This window comes from Onychostoma macrolepis, chromosome 04 (assembly GCF_012432095.1).
Source record: "Onychostoma macrolepis isolate SWU-2019 chromosome 04, ASM1243209v1, whole genome shotgun sequence".
In the NCBI taxonomy this organism is placed as follows: Eukaryota; Metazoa; Chordata; class Actinopteri; order Cypriniformes; family Cyprinidae; genus Onychostoma; species Onychostoma macrolepis.
The window spans coordinates 31,592,513-31,612,730 of NC_081158.1; the positions used below are offsets into that span (position 1 = coordinate 31,592,513).

General features: G+C 35.9%; 1 protein-coding gene and 1 long non-coding RNA gene across 10 annotated transcripts; both read left to right on the forward strand.

Annotated features, from left to right (window-relative positions):
• The first annotated feature begins 3,634 nt into the window (after nucleotides 1–3,634).
• tigarb (TP53 induced glycolysis regulatory phosphatase b) lies at nucleotides 3,635–8,797 on the forward strand. Of its 4 annotated transcripts, none has more exons than XM_058773404.1 (6): nucleotides 3,639–3,901; nucleotides 5,774–5,811; nucleotides 5,897–6,018; nucleotides 6,094–6,171; nucleotides 6,352–6,462; nucleotides 7,304–8,797. In XM_058773404.1, exons 1-6 carry the CDS (start codon nucleotides 3,837–3,839, stop codon nucleotides 7,706–7,708), a joined length of 819 nt encoding a protein of 272 aa, XP_058629387.1. In that variant the 5' UTR covers nucleotides 3,639–3,836; the 3' UTR covers nucleotides 7,709–8,797. The 4 variants fall into 4 exon arrangements, with proteins under 4 accessions (XP_058629388.1, XP_058629387.1, XP_058629390.1 ...); XM_058773406.1 differs by lacking the exon at nucleotides 3,639–3,901 and adding an exon at nucleotides 5,018–5,433; XM_058773405.1 differs by lacking the exon at nucleotides 5,774–5,811 and having other exon boundaries at nucleotides 3,635–3,901; nucleotides 5,862–6,018.
• Nucleotides 8,798–9,682: 885 nt separating this feature from the next.
• LOC131539095 (uncharacterized) lies at nucleotides 9,683–16,267 on the forward strand. 6 transcript variants are annotated; one of them, XR_009270770.1, is made up of 5 exons: nucleotides 9,683–10,598; nucleotides 10,790–10,914; nucleotides 12,330–12,419; nucleotides 13,900–14,030; nucleotides 15,522–16,267. It is a non-coding gene; the product is annotated as an uncharacterized LOC131539095 (long non-coding RNA). The 6 variants fall into 6 exon arrangements; XR_009270773.1 differs by having other exon boundaries at nucleotides 13,912–14,030; XR_009270772.1 differs by having other exon boundaries at nucleotides 9,683–10,370.
• Nucleotides 16,268–20,218: the final 3,951 nt, after the last annotated feature.

The window sequence follows — 20,218 nt, forward strand, 5'->3', positions numbered from 1 at the left end:
AATCGTATTAAATAAATTTACTTAATAATACAAGATCCACTTAGAGTGCTTTTCCATGCTAAAGAAATACTACAAATTTACAAATATTTCACAGTAAATATGCAATAAACACAATTTAGCTAATACTCTCTTCATGCCAACTGTTTAAATACAGTTTTCTCCTTCTAAAACACTAGCAATCACTTTTACCTGTTTTTTTTTCATTACCTGCCCACATTCATTCCAGTTCATATCTCTGTATCGGCCTTTGTCAAAGATTACATAATCTTTCATTCTATTTAAACATTCCAGCCTTATCAGCAGGAAATGGCATTACAAGAACAAGATCAGCAAAGATGTGATGGATCATATTCTCAGATCTTTATTATGTAAACGGTTGGAGAAGTCATGTTATGGTGAAAATGAAAAGGACACGTATGCACTAGTATGCACAGCTCTTCTGCTCTCTGAGAGTGTGCCATAAACCAGCAAAAACATCTAAAATTCTCACTTCAAAAACTCATAAAACCAGAAAAATAACTCCATGTTCTTCGCCCGTCCCACACTCCAAGAATAGATTTCCCATACCAAAATGGGCAGATCTGATTTTCCCATGATTCAGTGAAAAATACTCCAGTGTTTCTAGCATAGAGCAGTACATGTTCTCCACAACATTACAGTATCGCTCAAGAATACAAGCATAAATGGTGTGTGTTCTGGGGAGCTGATGAGAATGACTGCTTCCTAATACTCATCAAGCTCAAATAATCCATTCCCACACAGACCGCTTGAGTTTATCTTCACAGATAGTCTAATAATAACTGATGCCCCCTGGAAAATCTCTGTCAACCTTCTCCGCAAGGTCAAGCCAGAGAAGGTTCTTGACCCTTCCCAGCGGCCACTGATTCAGTGAGGAGTAGCAGAGACGTTCTTCCATTGTTAATAATATCGTTACTTGAAAGTCTGTGAAAACAGGCCTGAAATGACCTACTCATACTGTATATGAGAAGGAGAGCGGGAAGGATAGCAAAAATGATGTCCCTGATCTTGACACAGATCTTCCCAGGACTGCAATGGCCCAAAGGGATCAACTTCTCCCTCCGGTTCCGGACACAAGTTCCATATCAGGAAATATATCATTGCATCCTTAACAAATACATAAACTGAAAAAAAAAAATGGTGTAGGAAACTCTTTTTTCTTAGAAACTGCTAGTAAATTTCACAAGTAATTGATTTTAGTCAGGTTGGACGCCCCTTTTTTATTTAACACGGATGAAAAACCAGCTGTGAGTCTTTTCAAAGGTATGCACTGTATACAGGTCATAAGTCACGCAATTAGAAGCTCTCTCTCTCTCTAAATATTGTTTTTACAGCGTGCAATGTTGTATTTTCTAGCATTCCAATTCAAAATCATTAGAAATTGTTTAAATGTATCGTTGGCAAGCCTTATTATAGATATCAATCAAGTGAGAGAAGTGATGAATCAGGATATTTTTAAAATAGCACTGTGTGAACGAGGTCAAGGTTGAGTTTAATGTATAAACACATGCACATCATTTAGCTGACAACCCTGTGACGGATATTTGGGTAAACAACACAATATGCATGTTTGCATTATATTTCAGACACATCAGCATATTCAGTCCCATTCAGAATTTGTTAATCAGACAACTTTTTGGACGATAAGGGTTAATGGTATGTTCATTTAGATTAGAATCTAATTTTGACTGCATATTCCACAATGGCACTGCAATCACATCATCACTTTCACAGCCCTGCATGGAATTCTGGGACATGATTAAAGGGCAAGTTAGCCGGAGTTGTCAACGGCAATGTTTAGTAATTAGGAGCAAATTTTTATTCTGCTTTTTCCCATGGTATGCTGAATTACATCACAGTATCTGCTAAACAAACCCACAGATGCAGATAGAGACACTGGCAAATGTTGTATAATAAACACAGTGCTGCAGTCAAATCAGTGTGAAACTTTAGCAGCTCTGTAAGAGTTACACACATCTTTTTTGGCGCAAATCATGGAAGCAATAGTTAGAACTCCGTCACAGTGTTGGCATGCAAGACTAATCTTCAGGAAAAAGCACACAAATGCCTTTCAGTTACGCAGTGACAACTCTATAAAGAAAAATGATCATCTAAATGTTGGCCTAGTTTAGACTGCAGATATCCACCCCATAACACATTATAAAAACATTGTGGAATTTTATTTGATTTTTTTGAATGTTTTTGAAATGCTGAAATATTCAGATTTCTTGTCTTATTCGTTTATAACATTATTTAAAAGTTACAAAAACATGTCTTACAACATTCTACTAACTTTATTTACACCCAACATATAACACTATTTGAATGTTTATTTTTAATAGCCTATTCTAAGAATGTTAAAGTGTTCAGTTTTCTTGTCATGATTAGAATATTATTTAAAGGTTACAAAAACATTTCTTAAAACATTAATCAAATACAAATAACACCATAAGAACATTTTCTGAAAACATTCCAAGAACGTGTTCTCTCAGCATTATAAGAACATTATTTAACACATTGGTAGCATGTTTAAACATGTTGCTAGCGTGATTTAGCAGGCTGCTAGCATGTTTCTAGCATGATTTAGCACAATTCTTGCATGTTTTAGCATGCTGACATGAATTAGTATGCTGCTATCATGATTTAGTACGGTAACATGTTGCTAGAATCTTTAAGGACATTTCTAGCATGTTTTAATATGTTGATAGCATGATTTAGCATGCTGCTAGCATGTTTTAACATGTTGATAGCATGATTTAAGATAGCATGTTTCCAACATGATTTAACCCATTGCTAACATTTTAATATGTTGCTAAAATGATTTAGCACGTTTCTAGCATGTTTTAACATGTTGATAGCATGATTTAAGATAGCATGTTTCCAACATGATTTAACCCATTGCTAACATTTTAATATGTTGCTAACATGATTTAGCATGCTGCTAGCATGATTTAGTACAGTGCCAACATGTCACTTATATAACTTTTAAAAACCGTTGGTGAAAGTTGTGAGAAAGTTCACTGTTGGCTGGGATCATGCAAATCACTCTGCAGAAGATTTCTGGGGAAAAACAAAACATACAGATTTCATGCCAAAGATCTTAAGGGTGTGTATGTTAACTCAAAAAGGCCCGCTTTAAAAGCATCAGCTTCTGATTGTAAAATTAGCGCTTGGCTGCAGATCAATAGGATGATGATGTTGGGAAGTGCAAGCTAAACGTTCAAAATGCACACACACACGCACACAAACAAACCCGAGCAGCTCTTAACAATATACATGTGAAGATAGTTTTGATAATGTCATAACATGGGGATGCTGTAATGTCTGTTGTCTTGGCTCTCGGAGGTGGAATGTGAAGCAGATCAAACGTCGCTGCCCAGGGGCGCTCTGGATCAGATTGCGTTTTGGGTTGAGGCCCTTCATTCATTTGTGACATTTACAGTGGTTTCAGCCCCTCAGCGTCCCTAAAACAGGGCCCCTCGTCTTTCTGGAAAATCCCTGTGAGCATGTGTCTGGCTCCACTTGTGTGTTCCGCGCCGCTGGAGGAAACGGGCCAATTACGGAGGCAAGAACTAAGACGCATATGATGTCATCGCGCACACACACACACACACACACACACACACCCTCCTGACTGGGCTGTAACACACTACAGATGAGATCCAGATGTTTCGTTTACCTGCACTGACAAGATTATGCAACAAATGTTTGCTAGAAAGACTAAAAAAAATCATTGCTTCCAGAGTTCCAGACTTCATTGCTTGAATACTGGGTTAATGGATTAGTCCTATATCAGCAGCCCTGTGCATGCTAAACAGATGATGGGCCGTCATTCTCTAGGTGGTGGGCCGTATCAGCAACCATCATCAGATATCGAAGGGAGGTGAGACTGCAACTGTCTGTTTCCCACGAGGCCTGTTTCTCGAAAGAAGATTCTCTCTGCTTTTTAGTAAAATTCTAAAAACCTATTTTGATTTTGGAATCTGGAGAGATATGTTTGTTGTTGTTATTGTTGTTTTTCTTCTTTTTTTTACAATCGAGATACTATTATAATTTTTATTTTTATGTTTTCCATTTTTATTTACAATTTTAATTACATTTTTGTCATTTTTATTAGCTTTTTTGTCTGTATGGTCTTTATTCATTTTTATTTCTGTTTTAGTTTTTATTTATTTTAGAACAGCAAATTAAACTAAACAAAATTAAGAAAAGTTTCCTATTTATTTGTTTGTTTGTTTGTTTAAATACTTAAAAATAATTTTAGTAATTTTAATGTTTTATTAGTTTTTATTTGTCTGTATGGTTTTATTCATTTTATTTAAATTTTAGTTTTAGTTATTTTAGATCATTAAAAAGAGAGAGAGAGAGAGAGAGAGAGAGAGAGATAATTGTTTTAAAAGATTCTTTTTGCATTTTAGTAAAATTTAGAGTATGGAGAAACATTACTTATTATTATTTTTATTAATAAGTAATAACAAGCGTGTTTATTATTTTACATTTATGTTGAGTCACTGTTATTTAGTATTAGTATGGTACTATTATAATTTTCTATAACTAATAACGTGTTTTAATTTTATTATTTGTCTTTTTTTATTATTGATTCATTTCAGTTTAAGTTATTTTAGTAGCTTACATCAAATGAAACTAAGTGAAATATGTTTCCTTGAAAATTTAATTTTGAATTAATTTAGTTAACGTTTATTTCATTTCAACTAACTATTTTTTATGGTTTAAGGTTTTTGTTTAGTTAACTATAATAACCCTACGTTGACTGCAATACTAAGAATTCACACAAAATGATATACTGTAATAAGTTGCGATTGATAACTAACAGAACGTGGTATACTTCCGCCCTCGTGTGGCGGACTTTGTCAATTACACAGTAGAATTACAATTTGAATTTCAAAAAAGACAGTATTTAGATATTATCGCTAATTAGCCAGGTACGTTGGGTTAAATCTCTCAGAAATCTTATTTGTTTAGTTATATACGGCGTCGTCACGTAAAACGTTTGACTTTTCTCAGCGCCTCGTGAGGATGACCCACATTGATTTGATTTGAATGCTGTCAATGCAGGAAGAAAACGTTAGACACGTTCATTTTAATGTCAGGGATATACAAAACAAACCAATTTGCAAAACTGATAAGAGAAGTACAAGAGCAAGATTCACAGATTCACAGGATAAAGCCACATTTGCAACTCAAGTCACAGGATTTTGACTGAATAGCGCCCTCCTGTGGCGCTTTGTAAGCATTACACGTGCAGTTCTGCACTTCACCGCCATACTTGAATTCCCTTAAGTGACGTCATTAATCCGCAACACGTTTGTTGACTCGTGAACCAGGAAGAGCTGCCGGTCATACATTCTTACAAATCTGTATTATGCTTTCATTTGCACTGACGATCGTTCGGCAGTAAGTGTGCACGTGTGTATTCTGTCTGCTTGCTTTTGTTTTACATGCATAACAAGGGTGGTGATTCTTTTATAGCTGAAATGTTATTTTTATGTTGCTGTAGGGACAGAGAGGACATGCACATTATTTGCATGTGTTTAAGTCTGCTCCTTTACACATCCCCAAATGGTTACAGGAATCGCTTTATATTGTATAAACTTAACTCTGTGAAATCTGACATGCTTTTTGTCTGTAGTGTATCACAGTGACCTCTAAATGAATATATAGATGTCATAGCATGTGAACTGTCCCTTCTCAAGTCATTTATTTATTAGGTGTTGTTATGTGCTCTGTTTCATAGTGGAGAAACACAATACAACAGAGATAAACTGCTTCAAGGTAAGTGCATGTACAAGCTGACCTCTAATGTGTGCCGTTGATCTTTCCAGTGTGTGGATGAAAGTTTTTCTTCTCCATTGTGAAGGTCAGGGCATCGACACACCGCTGTCAGACACGGGACATCAGCAGGCAGCGGCCGCCGGACAGTACCTCAGAGATCTGCATTTCACCAATGTCTTCGTCAGTAACCTGCAAAGAGCCGTCCAGGTGTGTGTGACTCAACTGTGTTAGATTTTCTGAGTGAACCACCCCTCAAATAACATGTACCTTCTCCTTCTCAAGACAGCTGAAATCATTTTAGGAAACAGCCTTCATTCTTCTGCGACTGAGATGATATTGGATCCTTTACTCCGAGAGAGGGTGAGTTTCCCCAAGCAGTCCGTCTGCAGCTACTTGGGCTGTGCATTAAATATAAACAATAGATCAAATTGTGTGATTAGATGAACATAAGTAATTATGTAATAAATAAATATATTTGGCATTGACTTTAAGAATTGCTATTGTGTTGGTTTAAATGCATGCACGTGATTTATTGGACAGGGTTTTGGGGTGGCAGAGGGAAGACCGAAGGAACATCTTAAGAACATGGCGAACGCAGCGGGACAGGCCTGCCGAGATTATACACCGCCCGGCGGAGAGACGCTGGAACAGGTAGAAATTGAGGAAGTCTTGAATGTTGGAAAAATAGGATACCACTTAAATCCAGATGGAAATTGAAGTAGCTTTTACACTGAAATTGGTGCAGCTGGATGTTGTTAAATTGCTTTAATTAATTACAAGTAAGTTTGGAATAATTAAGATATTTTAATGTTTTTGAGAGAAGTCTGTTTTGCTCACCAAGGCTGCAGTTATTTAATCAAACGTACATTAAAAACAGAAATATTGCAAAATGTGAAATAACTGTGTTTTTTAAAAAAAATATGATTTGAAATGTTATTTATTCCTGCGATGCAAAGCAGAATTTTTCTATTGGTACTCAATTATTAACAATGATTCCTATTATTTACAATGTTGGTTTGCTGCTTAATGTTTTTTGTTTTTTTATAATTCTTTGATGAATTTATTTAATGTTACTTATCCCAAACTTTTGATCTGCAAAACTGTATTCAACATTTGATAATAATAACAAACATTTATTGAGCAGCAAATCAGCATATTAGAATGATTTCTGAAGGCTCATGTGACACTGAAGACTGAAGTAATGCTGAAAATTCAGCTTTGCATCACAGGAATAAATTAGATATTAAAAAATATCAACAAGTTATTTAAATTGTAATAATATTTCACAATATTGCTGTTTGTTCTGTATTTTTGATCAAATAAATGCAGTCATGTAAAGCAAAAATGATGTCTTTCAAAAACATAAAAAAATCTTGATTACTCCAAGCTTTATATTTAGTCATTTTTAAAGTATTTTTCCAAGACTGCAGTCGCCATTGGCTGATCAGATCATGAAATGCTCACACAGAAGAAACTGTTTCTGTTTATCCAGGTAAAGTCGCGCTTTAAGAAGTTCCTCAGATCCTTGTATCAGCGCATGTTAGAGGAGCACGGCTCAGCCGACCAGCGTTCAGCGTTCACCTCTGGACCATCAGAACCAGAACAGCCTGTGATTGCTGGACTAGCTGATGATGGAGTCCAGAACGTACCCGTCCACGCTCTGATCGTCAGTCACGGGGCGTTTATCCGCGTGTCTGTGCGCCACCTAGTGGAGGACCTGCAGTGCTGTTTGCCGGCAGGCCTGAAGATGAACCAGATTTTTTCCCCGTGCCCAAACACCGGCATCAGCAGGTTCATCATCACCCTCCGCAGAGAGGAGAGCGGCCCGCGGGCCTCCTGCATCCAGTGTGTCTTCATCAACCGGAAAGACCACCTGGATGACGTCAAAAACTCTTGATTGACAGTGTTATGAGGTGTATCTGAGACTGGTTGGTTTATGGCCAGTGTTTGTATTTATTGCTCCTCAACAACTAAAGCACATGCAAGTCTGTGTGGTTGATTTTGTGTAAATTATTTAACCGTTATGCTTTTGAAAGACATATGACTGCATTAAAGGGATAGTTCACTCAAAAAAAAATGACAATTCTGTCATTGTTTACTAACCCTCATGTTGTTACAAACTTGTATGAGTTTTTTTTTTTCTGTTGAGCATAAAAGAAGATATTTAGAAGAAATTAAATGGTAGCCATTGACTTCCATATTATGGAAAAAAAAAAAATACTGTGGAAGTCGATGGCTGCCAGAAAGAAACTCACACATGTTTGGAACAACTTGAGAATGAGTAAATGATGTCTGATTTTTCCCTTTTAAGTACACTGCAATATAATTTTTTTTTGTCCCATTTCCCTTTTAAAAACATTCTTAAATCAAGATGCATTTACTTAACAAGGAAAATGAATCAAGGCATGAAGTCTTGTTTTCTTGTCTTTTGATACTCAAATGGATCAAAATTAAGTGAGTTTGATTAAAGCAAGAAAAAATATCTGTCAGTGGGTAAGAATTTTCTTTTTTTTGTTTTTCTCTATATTTACTGGTTTTAATCATAAGCTCACTTAATGTTGATCCGTTTGAGAAGCAAAATGATTTAAGATATTAAGTCTTGTTTTTCTGAAAAATTGATTAAATTAAATTAGAAAAATATTTGTCAGTGGGGTAAGAAAAATAAGATTATTTTTCTCAATTTTTTCTTATTTTAATCATAAACTCACTTAATGTTGGTCAATTTGAGAAGGACAATGATGTAAGATAATGAAAATTGCTTAACAGTATTTAACTGCAGTGATGTTGATCCTGTCAGCTGATTGAATGCAAACAATCGCAAGACGTCTTTTTGATGTCATCCGTTATATAAGCACTTTATACTCACACTACCGTGGTTTTGGCCTCTAAAACACTGAAGTATTCATGTGTACTGTACATACATATTCATGTGTATTTAATAAAGACATTCAGAGAAACATTAAGCCAAGAACAATTTGGTTTTTATTTGCAATTGTAACCATATTCTGATGTGTGATGAAAGGTGAAATTGTTGTGCACAGAATATGTGATATGCAAAATATGTTTTCATATTTTGTTTTTTGTATTAGGTTTTATCTTCAGGTTATGTCGGTGTTAAATGTGAGATGCACAGCGGTATGTAAACCTGTTTCTGTGATTTAACAATTGGACAAAATCTCAGATGTACTTTAACCTTCCCGTTGTGTTGGGGTCCGTTTGACCCACACTCAATTTTCAAACTTCTCGAACTACTGGTTAAACGATTTATTTCTTCTTGAAATTTGGTGAAGAATTGCACATTTTGAATGTGCACGGAAAGTTTCAGCACATAGATGGGGGTCATACAGACTCCCCCGTTGACTCTCATTGGCTTCCACACTGTAAAAAAAAAAAGTTGAGCCAACTTAAAATCTTAAGGCAACCAGCTTCAGCAGATTTTTGAGTTTTCTCATACAACAAAAATTTGAGAATCTCCCACAAAAATAAGTTGAGCAAACTCAAAAACCTGCTGAAGCTGGTAAAAAAACATTTTTTAAGTTCGCTCAACTTTTTCTTTTTTTTTAACAGTGCATGCAATTTGCCAGAAATCAACACTTTGAAAAACACTAAAGAGAAGAAATCAGAAAACCTTTATTGAAGCTTGTCAAAACCTAAAATATGGGTAATTCTTTATTTTAAGGTGTCCTTAATGTACTTGCTATTATAATAACAATAAATTATGCATGATTACATGCAAGTAGCTCTAAACCAAACCCTAATCCTAACCCTAAATATATAGTAAGTACATGTAGTTCATTAATATGACTCCGTACTGAAATGAATAATTACACTGTAACAAGGACACCTTTATATAAAGTGTAGCCAAAATATGAAATACATGAGAACATAAAGATTTAAAACTAAAGTTTGCTTGAAAATGGGACTCCTTGTCTAAATCATCCAAGGAAAATTCACGGTTTCTTCATCTATTTAGGTTTCACAGTAAAAAAAAAACTGTTTTTTGGATCTCAATTACTAGACTGATGCAGCATTGAAAAGACATGTGAGAAACCATTTTGAAAAAGACAGAGGAAGTACAAATAGCAATGGATACAAATAATGTTAGATGCTATAGTTATTTTCAAAGCTGTCTTTACAGAAGAACAGGTATTGTTTTGGTTTTAGGACAACTTTGATGAAAGGTTTTAATCCACTTCAAATGTTGACTAGTGTAACAACCCCAACACAGAAGTAGTCTACCCAGTGTTTTTGAACACAACAGGAAGAAAAATGCCACATATGCTCATCAGAGGCCATTCTGAGATTGTGTTTGTGTTGAGTTTTCCATCCGGTTCTGTTGTGTTGTGTAATTGGACCGTGGTCTCGTCCAGTAGATGGCGCTGTGTTACTGACCTCTGGAGGAGAGAGGGGCCAACCTGCTGATGGACAGAAGAAAGGGACACGTCTCCGCTGCCGCCCACTCCAACAGGAAACATTCACCATCTTTGGTCCCTCATTTTGTCCGTGCCGACCGGCGAAGGAAACTCAGTGATCTTCTAAGGCTTGTCATTTTCCTGCCGGTAAGTGGGCGGCAGTTTGGTTGAGTTGGTCACGCAGGGGACCTGGACGGCTCGAATGAACGACGTCCTGCAATCCAAGCAGACGATAGACTAGTCTGTGGCTGCACATTCTTCAACTCCTACAGACGCTCCTAAAATATCTGCTCAGACAAATCACATTTACATTTTCTTGCGCGCGCACACACACACATGCCAAAGAGTCACTGTGACCCATCAAAGCAGCTTCAGGTGTGTGTTATTGTGCAATTTGTTTATACACACGTGACAATGGTGAAAAGCGGCTGTTGTTTCTATAGACAGGAAAACGCCACCGCTAAATAAAACCAGCAGTTTTATTTAGTTTCCACACCGTTTAGACACCCAAACAAAGTCACATGCTCAATGTTTTGTTCTGCTGTGCCTCTTGACTGTCTTGACAGGCTCTTTTGCCGGTCTGTTTTTTCCAAGTTGGTGTTCAGCTGGTCAGTCTGATGCCCCAAATATAACCACCAAAGCAGACCAGTGAGAACCAGCTAGAGGCCGGATTAGACCTTTTTTCAGCTGGGTAACCCATTTTAATTAATTTTTATTAATTTTTTTTTCTAGCAAAAACTTGATTTTGTTATTTGTTCTGCTTTTTATATGACATCAGTGTATATTAAAATATTATTTCATTAAGTACACTGCAAAAATTATTTATTTACCAAGTCTTATTAAAGAGGGTAAAATTGTCTAAAAGTAAGTTTGTTTTAATCATAACTCACATAATTTTGATCAATTTGGGAATAAAAATCACTTAGAATATTAAGTCTTGTTTTCTGAAAAAAGTACCAAAATTAAGTTAAATTGTGACTAAAACAAGAAAAACATATCCTGTCAGTGGAGTAAGAAAATTAAACCAGATTATTTTCTCTCTTTTTTTTCTTGTTTTAATCATAAACTTGCTTAATTTTAATCAATTTAAAATGACTTAATATGTTGAGTCTTGTTTTCTGAAAAATGTCAAGTTATGTTAAATTATGATTAAAACGAGAAAATATCTGTCAGTGCAAAAAGATTTCTTGTTTTAATCATAAACTCACTCCATTTTTATACTTTTGAGAAGTAAAATGACTTTTTTCTTAAAAAATACCAAAAATGAAGTTAACGTATTTTAATCAAATGAATCCTCAACTTAATTCTGATCATTGTTAGAAAATAAGACGATGTCTAGGCCATTTTTCTTCTCTAGCAGGCTAAATGTATATTAATTTGAGAATGTTTAGGTATATTTGTACAGTAAATCCAAAACCTGAGCAAAAATATTTTTTTCCCAGTGTATTACTTAACAGCACTGACCTTGTCGTTTAAACACCAAAATTACAAATGAAATTCTAACTGAAAGTGTTTCTGAGGAAACTGATGGAGAGCTTCTACAAATATGGGCTTTCGCCTGGAGAGGAAGTTGTAACTGCATTGTGGGTAAAACTCCCCCATTACCACCTCTGAAAGCAGAGTTTCTGGTTCATAATTTCTGCTATTATTGCTGTATAGTCCATAGTGATAGTCGAGTCTCAGGGGGCTGTAGTTTGATGACACCGCAGAGCTCTCATGGGTCCTGTGAGATGAGCAGTCAATATGCTTCGCACCTTCATTAATCACAGCGAAACACTAATGGAGCATAAAGAAACCACATTGTGCTACTGCTAATTATATCAGAATCCAATTTTCGTTGGAATTCATAATGTCGTTAATGATGGAAAGAAGAGTTTTATTTCCAGAACCGTGTGAGCGGTGTTTATCTCGAAATATCAAAATAAGGAAGTAAGGTAACATCCTGTCAGTGATGGAGTACGTGGTGGTGGTGAAGAGGTGTATTTATAGAGCGACTTTCAGAGAGCGTGTGCTAATGCTGATCTCTTCAACTCTACATTTCCAGCTCATAATTAGAGGTGTTTAATTTGTGGGTACTGATTGTACTTCCTGTGCTCTCTATAAAAGGCCTCAAGGGCTGGACCGGGCTTTTTGGATATCCGCTTTTTGAGGGCTGTGGAACGCTCCGGTGCTCCTGTAACCCAGGAATGGCTCGAGGTCAGTTTTCCCCAGAACCAAACCACAGTGTGACCACACTGGATTGTGCCACAGACCTTGGTGGGGGCATTGTGGGTAGAGAAAGCTAGTGGTGCATTGTGTTCCGGAGTTTATTTTCCCTCGATGTCTCTAAACGGTCGCTTTTGAAGAGCTTTTTATGCGGAACACGCACTGCCGGGCAGCCAGTCTGCTAATTGCCCTGATGGGCTGTGGATTTATGCGTGTGTGTGCTGGAGCGAGAGGATGCAAAACATTTTTAAACAAGTGGATTTTGAATGCAAAATCTTGTATGATTATTACACAAGTTTCTTAAAAAGTCTCAATTCACCCTTCCACAAATTCCACAAAAGTCTTAAAAAGGTTTTAAATCAGAGCAGAAAATCTTAAAATCCTGGAATGGCATTACATGTTGCATGCATTGCTAAAAATGAAGATCTCCCTCAGTATTTTAAGTTCCTTAAATCACGATACATTTACTTGAGGTGCAAAATGAACAAATTAAGTCTTGTTTTCTGAGAAACTGGACAAAATTAAGCGAGTTTGTGTATAAAACAACATGATATGAAACTTCTTTTCCCTTTGAATGAAGTAGATTTTTCTGAGCCAAATCATTTTTATTAATTTTACGGAAAACAAAACATATCTTTTGGTGTTTTTCCTCTTAAGTTAATTTAAATCGAAAAGTAAATCTTTAGACATGTGCGCTGGGAAAAAATACAGAGAAAGACCTTTTTCATTCATTCATTTATTCATTTAGTTTTTGCTATCATTTATTTATGATCAGGTACAGTAAAAGTTATTTCTATATTCTAGTCATTGGGAGCAGAGCTATTCAAGCCTTATTTTTTTTTTTTGTGTGTGTATGAATTAAAAAGTAAGGAAAGAAGTAAAAATCTTAAGATAAATACAAATGAAATGATGATGATCATTGGCTGTCAAAGTTTTGAATTGGCTCCCTTGCGGTTCTTAAGGTGGAATTTGATCTGAATTGCAAAACAACAAATAATATATTTGAATTGAAAAAATAATAATATTTGTAATATCGATAATATTGTTCTGTATGAACTAAATGGACAGTATCGGGAGATCTGTAATAGTAATTGGAGTGTCAGATTCACACACTGGACCCTGCACTGCAGATTGGAGCCAATAATCTAATTTTATTTATGGAATGTGTTTAAGCTTCCATTCTACCTTTATTTAATTAATTTAATTTAATTATCTACGTTTCCTGTACTTTGCATTTCCTGACTCATTTTTGCTTGGCAGGGAAACAGAAAAGAATTAAGATGGAAATATACTCTTTTAGTAGTCTTGAAAGCACAGATTGCCTTTAGAACTTTTTTTTTTACTTATTAATGGAATATTGATTTTTCAAACAACTCTGAAGTTTTGCATTCAGAGAAAGTTTAATATTTTTCTAATGTTTAATATTTGTCTAGAACAACTAGGACTATTTTTTCCGTCTTTCTTCCTGGAGTGATCTTTGCAGATGCCGTGCCAAAATGAATGACAACGTCCCAGTGCTGCAATGCAGTAATTTAATAGCGCTTCCACCGGACAGATGCTCTTCACCTTCACACCAGCAGAGGGCGACAGCAGCGATGAAAGGTATATCAATCATTCCTGTTATGCTGTAAGGAAATATTTCTATTCAAGGGTACACCACATCTTTATACATATGCTCTTGTCAAGCTCAGGTGAACATTACAGTATATTTTAGAGCAGAGATACCCAAAACAGGACCCGAAGGACAAAATTGGCCCACTATGCCATTTTATAAGTAGAGGAGGGAAAAAGAAAAAGACATGCCACTGAAGCACACCTTCATTTCTAATATATATTTTTGATATATTTCTAATATTTATCTATCTATCTATCTATTTAAAAAATAAAAAGATTAAATAATAAATTAAAGTTTTATTAAATAATCATTTAAAATAATTAAATATATTTTTATTTCTATATAATTTTATAATTTCACTTTGGATAAAAGCGTCTGCTAAATGACTAAATGTAAATGTATAATTATTTTTATTTTATTTTTAATTTTTTTTTTTTTTTTACATTTAACAGTTGGACTTTATTATTATTATTATTATTATTATCATCATTAATCTTAATGCATTTTAAAATAGCATAGTTGGACTTTTGGCCCACTGTCCTCAAACAAGTTTAATTTTGGGGCATTTGTATTAAAAAGTTTGGGCACTTCTGCTTTAGAGTGAAACAAACCAACTAAAATCTCAGAAATCAGAAAATGTTTGTGCTTTTGTTTTTCCACTAAAATAATGTTGTTTCCTGGAGGATGATGTGATTTAATTATTTAATAAACAATTTCACTCCTATATTCAAGTAATTGTGATATTATTAAAGAGAAATGGTATTTATATTTTTTTTAAATTATAATTGAATTTTTTCTTTGTATTTTTAGCACAGTATAATAATAATAATAATAGCACAGTTAAGTGAACATAGGAGTAAAAGTTTTATATCAAGTACATAAGTTAATATACATTTAATGTTATATAGGTTTTATGTAAATGCGTTATTAATTATTAGACATTAAATGTACTTTATACTGTAATAGCAATGACCCTCTTCACTTTGACTTTTTAAAGAAAATCTCCCCTCAGGACTTATGAATGAGACTGCAGACAAATTCTGTCATTGACTTTTTAGTAGTCCCAAAAGAAACCTGTATTTGTCTTTTAAACTAATTTCAAACACAATATAGACAAAGGAATGACTTTTAGAAATACGAACTGATTCAACTGTTGCTTTTATAACAAAGTCCATTTCTCCACCCAGAGTCACTGTGACCTGCTCATGGCTGTATAGGGAATATACTATTGTGTACTTCACACTGAAAAATCTTCTAGAGAGAGGTGTTTCTTTACAGGAACACCGTGTTGCCTCTCTGTTGGTTTTAAATATGATTAATGAATGCATTCCAGTTACTGTCTCTGTAATGAGATATTTATTATGTAAATGATTGCTGCTGCAGTGTCTGGCACAGGAACAGAATCGGTGTCGTGGATGAGTCACTGCATTTGTGTTTGTGTGTGTGTGTGTGTGTGTGTGTGTGTGTCCCTTCATCAGGCAAATTGCCCCCATCCACTCATCTGCCCACCAAAGCCCCGAACACTTGTCCTGTGGTGCAGTTGCTTCCTCCATTGCTGAAATGACAGAATGAAAAGTAGTAGATACACCCACCTTACGCCCGCATCAGAGTCGGTAACACCATTCTCGCCTGTAGGGAGTGAGAATGTGTAAAGTGGTGCAAGGATGTCAAACAGAATGCCATTCATTCCAGGGCTGGGCAGAGGGAGCCGGTGCTGGTGTAGAGTTCAAGGGAATGCTGGGAGACCGCTGGGGTCGTGTCTTGCTGACTCAGCAGAAACCCTCCGCTGACGTCACTCTGCTTTTCCTTCTTTGCTGGTCAGACTGGAATCCTCCAAAAGCAGTCACTTTAGTGCAGGCCATCTCTGTGCAAACAAGTTACTCTGGGAGGGTCTGGGAACAGATGATGGCAGCTGAGCTTTTTTGTAAATTTATAAGACAGAATATCTCTTGATTATGAGTTGTTAGTGACATCTGACTATTTGAGAAGAAATGTAATTATTACAAACCCATTTCTAATACTTACTGGTATTTGTGCTTTAAAGAAACAGTTCACCCAAAAGTTAAAAGCAAAAAAGGATGAAATTTGACTCCCCCTCAGGCTATCTGAGATGTAGATGAGTTTGTTTCATCATCAATTTAGCATTACATCCCTTGATCACCAGTGGGTCCTCTGCAGTGAATGGGTGCCGTCAGAATGAGAGTCCAAACAGCTGATCAAAACATCACAGTAATCCACACCACTCCAGTCCATCAATTAACATCTTGTGAAGTGAAAAGCTGTATGTTTTTAATTAAACAAACTTTAAACCTTTGGTTCCAGCTAAAATACGAGTCTCCAGTGGAAAAAGTCATCTCGTCTGAATCAAGAGAGAAATATGCACACTGTTTACAAGCCAAAACAGTTTAAGACAAATATGATTTTGGTGATGGATGGAATTTTTCACTGGTGAAAGCAATATATGGATTATGGATTATACATTAAAATGCCTTCCTGATGGATTTGTTTCTTCCATACATACAGTTTTTCAATCCAGAAGATTAACTGATGGACTGGAGTGGTGTGGATTACTTGTGGATTATTGTGATGTTTTTATCAGCTGTTTGGACTCTCATTCTGACGGCACCCATTCACTGCAGAGGATCCATTGGTGATCAAGTGATGTAATGATAAACTTCTGCGGCAAAAAGGTATTCTGGCAGTTCTGGTTAAGATGATGGCAGTTGTGTTTTGTTTTGCTTTTTTTTAGTACTAGTAGATTCTTTATAAATGTATAATACAGAATATCGTCTGACTAGATCAGAGTGCATATGAGGACGATCCATACTCAACACCTCATGTCACGCTGAGAAAGAGTGACTCATATAATGAGTGTTGAGAGGTGAGATTTAATTTAAAATGACTGTGCACTTTTCAGCTCACAAGAAAAAGAAGCAGACAATGTCAGGCTTTTCCCAAACAGAGAAACAAAAGCACAAAAAGCTTAAATCCTCAGATTCAGAACTCAATCAGCAAAAGTAAAGTGACCTTTGTTTTTAAGGTGGACAGAAATTTTACCTGAGTCATTGTGCTGTGAGTTTCAGCTGTGCTAATAGTGTGCGCAGAGTTCTGCTCTCTGCAGGGGTCAGATGTTCTCTCTTGAGTTCTTGTCAGCTCGTGAACACACTGTGCTTTTAGTGCTGTTCTTGCAGCTCAGCCTGGCACACAAAACCCCTGCCACAACAGGAACTTCACCACTGCAGAAACCACTTTACATCGCTAGTGGTGATCGCTTCAAAATATATATTTGATCTTGCGTATATATAAGTAGTCTTTTTTTAAATGTATTTAGTATGATCAAAGCTGAAATTTCATCATCATTACTCCAGTCTTCAGTGTCACACGATCCTATGCTGAATATGCTGATTTGCTCCTCAAGAAACATTTCTTATTGTTATCAATGTATTTTTATGGAAACTGTAATACATTTTTTAGGATTAGATTAAAAACAGAATAGAACGATCAAAAGAACAGTATTTAATTGAAATGGATTTTTTTTGTAACATTATGTCTTTACTTGATGCATGAATTTTTAAATCACAAATGAAATATATGTATACATTTTTATCAATGTCATTTTAGTATTATTTATTAACAATTTTGAGATTTTATTTTTATATTTTCAGTTTCGGTCATAAGTTTTAGTCCTTTTTATTTAATTACATTTTTTGTTTTGTTTTAATATTTCTATTCAGCTATTTCAGTTTTAGTTTAATGACCCCAAACTTTTGAAAGGTTATGTGTGTGATATTTCTTTTTTTTATGCATTTTATTTTATATTCATTTTTATTACATGAACTTTAATATTGATTGATTTATTTATTGTAGCTGCCAATTTTATATAAGAAGTGATTTGTCAGTTAATATTTACAAACATTTCTCCAGTCAATCATTTGTTATAGAATTCATTGTTTCACAGCCCAGTTCTGTTTTTTTGTGCTTTTTAAGAAAAATAAAAAGTGAACTGAAGGCTGTCGTGCCACTTTTCAGTGTTGAATTATTGATCAGCTGTGTCAGCAAGATGACAGGGTCTGACTCATATCCATCTCTGCCATTCCACTGGAAAGTGCCATCATGCAGATTGTTCTAGTGCTCGAGCACATCTCGTTTTTAATGAATGGCTGAATGGGTGAATGCAAGTTAAACTAGAGCATATGCTGAAGGGTTTTCTTCAGTAGGACGTGGATGGGTACCGCTGTGCAGCTGCTCTCCTGTATAGAATGCCATTTGTGCGCTGTGTTAAATGTTAAACGTCCACTGATGCTCCTGATGTCATGTGTGAGTAATTCTCTCCTGGATTTCAGCGGCTCGCCTCAGCTGTCGTTTCTATACTGCCTAAACCCACGTTAATAAAAACCTAATTGAAAGAGTTTGAAACCGCAATGGATCCAGTTACTCGCACAAAGCCCCATGGAATGACGATATGTTTTAAAACTATAACGTGCTGATGCTAAATGTTCTGCCTCCAACCTCAAAAATCAGTTCTAAACATGTAATATATTCACAGATGCCATTAGAAGCTGTTTAATTTATTAATCAAAGCTTCTGCTTTTCCTCGGAGAGACGATTGAGCGAGTCACAGGCTGTTGAATCCTATCTCAGGTAAACTGAAGTGATGTGCAGCAGATGTTTGGGTGTGCCGTAATCTGTCTGAACATGAGATGCAGAGACAGCTGAATGCTGAAATGTCTGCTTTGATCTTAGGTTTGGTGTATTATCAGAATGGACATGTGGAAATCGTGTGAATTATGCCACGGGGTGGATTTGCGGTTCTGTGCATCACCTTTAATGCGTGCAACCAGATTTATATGAGCAAGTAATACAACATCATTAAAATTGTCCTACTTTTTTCATACACTATGTGTTAAAACATCTTTAGACGTGAAGGCCCTGACGTCATAATGCTGCTTGTGTTGGTGCTGAAGGGTCAGAAGGGTTCAGGTATATTGCTACTGATTGAGATTTCTTTGCTAATTAGACTGTCACTGTTTAGCAAGAGCTGTAAGCATTTTAAAGACAGCTGATGACTACTCAGCTACAAATGTTCAAGTCATGACTTTTAATTTTATTGCTACACACTGCAGTTCTTCAGTTAACCTGAAGGACAGCTGTCAATTGGGAATGTTTGGTAAAGTGAAGTGCTCTATAAGGTCTAGTTTTTTTATTTATATTGTCCCATAAGGGTCATGTATGATTGCACTCTAAAACAAACCCTCTGTAAAAAAAATAGGGCACAATGTAGCCTACTGTATTAATATGAAGGAATTTTCCATATTGATTTTTACAGGTGTTTTACCTGTATTTTGAATTTTGCACTGCATTGCGTTAATGGATTTTTTAATAACCAATTTACATATATAATATATATTTACCTATGATATATGATTAACCATTAAGTATTTTTTCAATTAAAATGTAAAAAGAAAAAAAAAATGTAAATGAATCTATTTTTTTAATGATAACTAAACCGAATTGGAATAAAAATGTCGTTAATAAAATAAAGTTAGTTTATTTTTATTTTTATTATTTTATTTTGTAAATTATAATAAAAGTATAAAGAGGGTATAGTCATTTTTTTTTCCTGTTATATGTTAAGCAAGAATGAACATTTTTGTGAGTGGCATATTTCACGATCCTGAAATGTGTCGACTTAGAATTAATAATTGATTTTTGCTCCATATTCCAGTGGAGCCATGCAGGCAACTGCTGAAATAACGTGATTGGCGCTTTAACACGCTGCCAACAACAGCGCCTCCCCAAGCGTCACTACAATCCGGCTTCGCTGTACTCTCCGCGCACCTGGAGATCCGCGTAACGACGCGCAGCATCTGCTGACGTCCGGACATTGCGCGCGGTCCGAGCATTCTTGAAGGTGCGTGTTGCTCAGCATCACCGCCGCGAGATCCAGAGAGGCAGGCAGCCTCCCGGAAGATAAAAAGCTCAGGCTGCACGATGCACGAGACGGGGAACGTTACGATCGACACGCATCGTGGGAGCGCAATATTGTGGAATCAGGTCGTTGTGTAAACTTCCCGCACAAACAGCCTGGGATGTGACAGACAGGGGTGCCATTGCTCTCCGGTGACAAGTGGACTGTTTTTACACCATCCTTCTAAATAAGGAAGCAGGGCTGTCA